This window comes from Chanos chanos, chromosome 3, assembly GCF_902362185.1.
Source record: "Chanos chanos chromosome 3, fChaCha1.1, whole genome shotgun sequence".
Taxonomy (NCBI): domain Eukaryota; kingdom Metazoa; phylum Chordata; class Actinopteri; order Gonorynchiformes; family Chanidae; genus Chanos; species Chanos chanos.
In genome coordinates this window covers 21,322,113-21,329,979 of record NC_044497.1, presented here as the reverse complement: position 1 = coordinate 21,329,979, position 7,867 = coordinate 21,322,113, and the positions used below count along the sequence as shown (strand labels likewise).

At 39.2% G+C, this 7,867-nt stretch overlaps 1 protein-coding gene across 1 annotated transcript; it reads right to left on the bottom strand.

Annotated features, from left to right (window-relative positions):
* Positions 1-423: 423 nt before the first annotated feature.
* Positions 424-7,847, bottom strand: ube2v2 (ubiquitin-conjugating enzyme E2 variant 2). Its single transcript, XM_030769187.1, has 3 exons — positions 7,819-7,847; positions 6,251-6,399; positions 424-1,846 (listed from the first exon to the last, which is right to left on the bottom strand). Exons 1-3 carry the CDS (start codon positions 7,832-7,834, stop codon positions 1,700-1,702), a joined length of 312 nt encoding a protein of 103 aa, XP_030625047.1. The 5' UTR covers positions 7,835-7,847; the 3' UTR covers positions 424-1,699.
* Between the last annotated feature and the right edge of the window lie 20 nt (positions 7,848-7,867).

The following is a 7,867-nucleotide window of genomic DNA, read 5'->3' as shown; positions in this document are numbered from 1 at the left end:
GAAAGTGTGCTAACCTATGCAGTCAGTGAGCTTGCTTCTGATTGGTCAGCATCCCCTGTACATGAAAACGGCGCATGGCTCGCCCGAGCTGTCCGACTCTCCAGTATCTTGAGGCCTACAGTCTTCTCTTCTGATTGGTCGCGTGTCACAGTAAATAATGTATCGAATCTCGGCCCGCGCAACTGCATTATTTCAAATCGCGATCTGAATATGAAAAAGGTTAATCGATCATTTCTAAAGGCACCTATTTTGAATTCTTTTAACGTGCAGTACTTTAAAGAGTAATTTTAAATAGCTTCCTACATACTATCAAACACACACACGCACCAATACATATATAAGCTATACTAAAATCCGAATAATATAATATGCACTCCCTATTCTCAATTTGCAAATGATCAGAGAGACATGGCAAAGTGTGTTACATAATGTTCATTTAATTATCCTGAACACAGCCTGGTGTCACAAAGTCAAAATAACCGGTGTGTAGATTTAAAAAAAAAAAAAAGAGAGAGACTGAGAGAGAAAGAGAGCAAGAGAGAGGATTCTCATATGCAACAGACACATCACATATCAGTGAGAATAACTGTCTGGGGTTTTCACAATCTTGGCTTCTTATGAATGGCAACAGCTGCCACTGAATGTTTTCTTTACATAATCATCATCTATGCAATTACTGTAATGAAGCAGAGTTCGCGCTACTAAAAGCCACCCAATGGATCCGCAGTTTTACAGCAAAACCTTGCCATCTACAGGGGTTCTGTGTTTTAGTCACCATTTACAAGAGCTAAGACAGATATTTTAACAGAAATAAATCTACGTTTGAGAAAAAGGTGCTCGTCAGTAAGGATAAATCTTTCTCCCATTTTATTTCCATGATAGTCAAAATCAGCAGGCTCTGTGTCTGCTGTGAGTGGGACTCTGATGGAAGGATCTGCCATAGGGAACGGGACCAGTGATACTGCTGCCAGAAGTCAATTCTGATGGTGACATACTCGAGGTTAAACTGAAAATTAAACCTAAATCTCAGTGTGTCACATGTTGATACCCAACATTTTCTGTAGAGTTTCATTCAAGGGTTGATTTAGAAAAGAAAATCTCTCACAATGAAGAGGGGAAAAAAAACAAAAACAAAAAATGAAGCACAGAAACAAACTGGCATTCTGTCAAATACAGATTTTTTTTTTCTTAAAAGAACCTTTTCCCCTCTGTGGTACTACAAGTAAACTACAGGCACGCTTTAATAATCCTTACAACAGTAAATCAGTGAGATGTTTCAACTCACCCAGTTCAATTCACAAATTACAACTTTTTATTTTTAACTACCCAAAGGTTTCTCATGTTATCACACACAGACTGTAATTTTAATTTTGGTGTCCCGTGGTTTTACCTTAAAATGAGAAATAAACCTGCAAGCCCCCCACCCTGCTACCATGTTTCTCTCTAAGCCAAGTCGAAACATAAACGTAAAGCTTATGATCAAAGGAACAATACTGGGCCAGACTTTTTTGTGCACTCAGTTGTAAAATAAAATTTCCCACTGTGTGTCTTGCGTTTTAGGCATTTTCTTTTGTATAAGCTAAACTATTGGAAATGTCCAATTCTGCACCTGCACTGGAGATTCTGGATGTGTGGAGTGAGCTTCTTTCATGATGTACAAGACATTTCTAAGACAGAGGGTCAGAACAATCATTTACAATTAATTGCTGTACGTCTGTCCTTCTGGTGGTTGCGGAAGCTTCATATTCTCTTTGGACATCATGAGACGCCTTAGCTCTTGAAGAACGACTTTTATGCTATAAGAATTTTGCCATTTCGCTAGAACTGGTATGCTTCGTGCATCCACCTAAATGAAAAAGAAGAAAGAAGTCAGAGAAACATTTTCAATGTGCTATAATTAATGTTTTTTGCAAAAGTTTCAGTCCTCCTTTGCAGCACAAAATGTCATTTAACAGAGCACTCGGTCTTAAAATAGTTACACTTTTTCTATTGTGTCATAAAAACAGGATTTTGACTGTATGGGTAAACTAACTGTCCTACGTGATGTAGCACAAACAGCTTCCTCAAAACACTCAAGCACAAAACATTGCATTTCCATGGAAACATTTTGTCCTGTGAGCTTGGTTATCTAGCAAGCTCTTAGCTTATGTTTCTCTGTCTTTCCACACTACTGGTTTCCAGACAGTTAAGAGCAGACATTACATTACTAGCATTTTTGTGAATCTAGTTAAATTGACAAGAAACAACTGCCATATTAAATATTTAGAATACTTTTCATGTCATTAAAGTACTTTCTATGTCTTTGATCTTGGAGTTGTTGAATTGTTATTCATGACTGTACATCCATTCCATTATGTCTAGCGCAAGTGGCAAGCAGATGGAAGCAACGTAACACCGGACACACACTGCACTTCACTGTCTTGTGCACTGCATTAAGCTCTAGTTTCAACGTACACGTGTGCTGATCCTCCCAAAGGGAAAAACAGTGTTGGAACCAGCAAGGCTGATTTTGGGGTGGGAGGTGGGCATGGTTGTAATGAGTGTTTCACAGCGCTGTAGTGCTAAAACTCAGTCTACATGTTCTAAGATTCAAATGCATTTATACAAAGCATCACTGTTGTTTAACATTGAGTCCTGGCTGACTGATTGGTTAAGCCTACCCAGCGGTGTTGTTTTACATTGGGTCCTGGCTGACTGATTGGTTAAGTCTATCCAGCGTAGGGCGGTGCAATATAAACAAAATCTCATTTCCCGATATAGGTCACTTCATATCCTGATAACAATACATATCATGATATAGCACATTTTCTGTAAATTCAATGAATAAATAGTTTATATAAAATGACCATATCAAATGGCCTATTTCTTATCACATTTTGAATTACATAATCCACAAATAAAAGTATGATGGGGTATTAGGGCCACACTGAGGTGTTATCTTAGAGGGGAAATATAAGAAGAGCAGCCTGCCGCCTGCGTTAAAGTGAGGAACATGGAACATCTTGTGAAGTTATACTTTAGTATAGGTTTCACAAATAACGAAATATTTTATCTTCTGGCACATCAGCACCACATTATCATAAATATCAGGACTTTGAAAGGATTGTGCAAGAAACTGTGTCTATTCCGAAGAAGTAACCACATGGACTTGGAGGAAATTGTAACGAGAATAAAGTTGTAATTTTACAAGAAAAAGGTCATAATATTGCAAGGATAAAGTCATAATATTACGAGAATAGAGAGCGGAAATATCAGAAGAGTAGCCTGCCGAAATGTGGTGCTGATGTCCCAAAAGATTAAGTATTTCGTTATTTGTGAACTTTTCACACCCAAACGATATCCATGTAACAGAAGTAGCCCCTCTTTTAAGTACAAGCTCCTCGTTTTGTCTTGGCTAGTTGGAGTCTTTCTCCTGTTACGAATTACCCCGTTCTGTGTGACGTTCACTTTCCTCCATGTTTGTTTGTGTTGCTTTCATGCAAATTTCCTGCCTACATCCGTGCAGTGTGGAAGAACGCATACTGTCATTCAAATGACGAAAAATAATGCCATAAAGAGTATGATTTGCGACACAATGGAATAAACGACAGAGCACAATATGAAACCATACACGTTTTTCTGTCGTCACACAATATATATCGTCATATCGCACAGCCCTAATCCAGCTGTGGCACAACTGCCTCATTCCTGCCCAAAGCTTCTACAGTCAAAAGATTCAGTGAAAAACTGGAAAATCCAATGGCCACATTGTGAAAGGTCTAAGTGACAGCAAGTTAAGCAGCTTACAAACTATAATGGCCTGTTTTATTAACAATCTAGAGATCCAGGAGGTTAGCTAGTGAGAAATGTCAACACAGCATGTAGCGACAGTAACCCTGTGCCAAACAGATATTTACCTGAGAAATAAAACAATAATTATGTATAATTCACATTATCGCATAAGTGACTTTGCAAATTTGTTACAATGGTTATCTGCAAAACCTAGTAGGCCACTTAGCATTACACTTCCCTGTGTGCTTAGTATTTTATTTTGATTCTAAAAGTACTCCCTGCACTGGAGCCTCATTGGCTAAACCGCTCAGCCCCTCTATTGCTAGCCTGCATGTGCCTGCATTAAGTTTTAAGGAGTCTTGCAGTTAGACTGCCTTTTTAGAGAAGGGACTTTACATATTTGAATATTATCAGAACACGCTCTTGACTAATCGTAAACTAAAGGAGAGATTAAACTGAAATAAAACTGACTGGACTCTTATTTTTAGATTTAGACACCAATGAAGGCTCCCTACAGTTTCCTTGGGCAAGGCGCATCATGTAGACTACTAAAGAGACATGACAATCAGTAAAGGTTGACCCTTTATTGGCTTATCAGAAAATCAGTGCTCATCAAAACAAAGTCTCTGAAGTAGTACTTTCAGAAATGCTTATGAGATCTCTTTTGAAATGCAGAGATGAGTTAGCCCACATGTTTCAGATGTTTACAGTTGTGCCAAGTTAAGAAAAAGTAAAAGTATTGAGCAACAGCTGATAGATGTGGGAGGGAGCACAGAAACTTGTCCCATAGGAGTGATGTTAATATGCATACTTTATTAATGGTAACTAGGTATGTTACTAATTAACTGTTTAACTGTTAACCGACAATCAGGATTTTGACCGATTAATACCATCAGTTAAACAGTATTATTAATATTTTAGTTTTCAAGTAATTTAAAAAGTTGCGTGGTACAAGAAAAATAGGCTATACATATCAATAAACTCATGACTGAGACAGCAAGCAGCTATCTCTGCGGTCCTGGGACATCAGTACAATCTGAGCGGGTCTCACAGTTAACAGACTGCGCACCAGACTAACCCCACAGCATGTCGACATATTGCTATTTCTGAATAACAACTGGTAGACAAGCTGTCTGCTATGCTGAGGACTAAGGTAGGCCTGGCCTGTTTATTTTGAGGTCTGAAAAATGCGACTACAAGTCTTCGTTTTGTTAACCTGTTGGTTGTTTTTGATCATTAATTAGCTGAGAAGGAGGTTTTCGTTACAGAGCTCTTAGCGTTGGAGGATTCAATGTGTGTTTTTGTTTTCTTACACTGTTTATGCATTACAAAGTCTGGCTACTGTTTGCTATTTAAGTTATAAAATATTTTACTACATGGGAGATCTAGGGTATTATGCCAGTTCTGCACATGTAAAAATAAACCCCTTTTTATGAAAAACAAACAAAACATTTGTTGCATTGGTATTTTTAACGGGTCACAGACAATCGTCCATTCTAAATAGTACATTTTAATCTTGTCGGTTAACAAGCGTCGGTTATCGGTCAGAAAAAAATTCAAAATGGGCATCCCTATTGGTAACAGAGGTGTCTGTGTCTACTTACCATCCCGTTGGAATTATTAATTCCATTCATGCTAATTTTTGTTACAAATCTAACGGTTGGTGGTACTTCAGGATATTTAGGGCCACACTCCACTTTCAGGCTGTATATCCTGTTTTCATAATTAGTCTGGAAAAAACAAACAAAAAAACAAAACAGAGTGGACTGTGTTATATGTTTTATAAACCCGTTTGACAACTGCAACATTCAAAACCAAATGGAAAAGACCTCGTCACCTTAAATGAATCTGAACACAAAAGAAAATGCAATCCTAAATAGAATACCTAATATGTGCATCTTTCAAAGACAACAGAGGGCCACTGACAGATGGAAACAGAGAATCACAGAGCCATAGTGGAGCAGTCACACTCCCCATTCACCATCCTGAGTGATACCAGCAGATATTCTTTGGCACCATCCAAGTTATCTGGCAAAAGTCTCACGGTTCATTAGCCAGTGACTTAGCATGGTTACTGATGTCTGATTCAGTAATATGGTTACTGTGATCTGCACTCAAGAGGAAAGGTGCCATAAGCTGGAGTAAGTCACATTACTGCAGTTAGGTCACACTAGGGATGGACAAACTCACTGCTGGCAGGTAAAGAATGAATCAAAAGGTTATGGAAGTGACAGGCAGACTACTTTTCCCTTACAACAGCCTAGACTGCCATGTATCTGTGGTTTGTGTGAAGCTTTAACAGCGAACTCTATGCTATTCCACAAATTTCCCTCCATATGCACAACTGGATCATACAGTCACTTGACCACCAAAACCCACGGGCTGTGAATTAAGACGTGGTGGTGGTGCAGTGCAACAAAGACACGATGCTGAGAATGCGTGCAGAAATGCTTGTGTGGGACAGTGAGGTGAGACATACTCTCGCAGGTCCAATGATCATGCCTGTCCACCGTGTTAGAGTCATGTCCTCATCGTCCTCCAGGCCCCAACTGACTGTGCCATCACCCACACCTTTCTGTCCCTCTTCCAGCTCTTCCAACAAACGAAAATTGCGAGGAACTTTAACTCCTGTAAAGAGCAATGGCAATGTCGTTACTTCATGACTGACACTGTGGTTGCTGGAAGGGTACCTCAAGTTCTATATTTCTAAAAAGTTTATTAAACAGCTACTTGCATGGAATTCAACACTTGAATGTGAAACTTCAGATGAAACTTCAGCGTATAATACATAATTTTCTTAACATTTACTTTCTACCAGTCTCATATTTTAACACTGCGTTTGAGGTTTCACTGTCTGACTAAATTAACCCCCAGAATAATACTGAAACACATAAAATTTGGCCTACATGTGAGCAAAAAACAAAAAAAATTTACGAGACTCCTAAGCATGCCGTACTTGTTGAACGCGTGGTAATTGACAAGTGCTATATGTTGAAAATACCAAGTCGAAATCAGTAGAGAGACATGTCTACACATTCGCAACAGGCCTATCATGAAGTCATGCGTAGGGGTGAGGCAATTCTCGCCCTCAGGTCGCACTAAGGCGGTGGTGTGATTACCGAGCTAGCGTCACTGTACCGAAAACGATACAATTCCCGCATGAGAACGAATTGTTCATTTGCCACAACATGTAGCGAATGACACTGCGCTGGGCTGGTAGTGCATTCCTTTTCCAAACGACTCGGCACTTCCTCAAATTTAGCGAAGGAGGAAGCTGTTGTATACCTAACGTATATGTACACAAACTTGAAAAAAAAAACGTTCAATCACACGATCACGTACTTCTAGACGTATATCTAGAAGACGTTAGTATAAACTTTCTAACATTATCAAACATTAGCTAGTTACACAGCTAGCAACATCTGCTCATAAATCGTCGGCTAGTGAGCGGTGTGCATAGAGCATGTCACCATAGCTTTATGACATTCTTAGCTTGCGAGCAATCCTCCACCTGGTAAAGGACAACAGTAATTCGAGGTGTAACGCTGCATCTACCCGTGTTAATGAAATTTAACCAGTTTATCATCAAGGCGGCGAAACCCGAGCTGCCTATTTGCTAACTAACGCTAGCTATTAGCAAGCTTCGTCGCTAGATGTGGAGCCGAGCCACGCAACTTACGAATGTTTCTTTTGAATTTCGAGACCACCTTAGAGACTAAAAATGATTTTTCTCCAGTACGACACACCACATAAGGTAAATAACAAAAAATTAAGGCCAGACCCTAATAGCCCTACAACTAAAACCATACCTCCCTGTTACGCTAGTTAGAGCTAGCTACTGGCGCTGATTTAAGCATTGACTTGAAACTGATGTTGTTTGGCTAGCATAGTTGTTTCGTCAAAGTAATTCAAAACACCGAACCATTTGCACGGCAAAGCACATTATTTTAGTCTCCGAATGGCCAAATAGATTCGTCTTTCAATTATTATGCCTGTGGAAATTAATGAAAAAGATATTTTTAAAATTTTGGATAAGGTAAGGCAAACCTGAGGAGGCCGCCATCTTCTTCAGCCAAATCCAGAAGCGCACGAAATC

What these genes read in the sequence shown, in the direction of transcription:
- ube2v2 (XM_030769187.1), bottom strand. An exon ending in TGATCATTGGACCTGCGAGA is followed by an intron (nt 1,847 to 6,250) that starts GTATGTCTCACC and finishes TTTTTCATTTAG; the next exon opens with GTGGATGCACGAAGCATACC.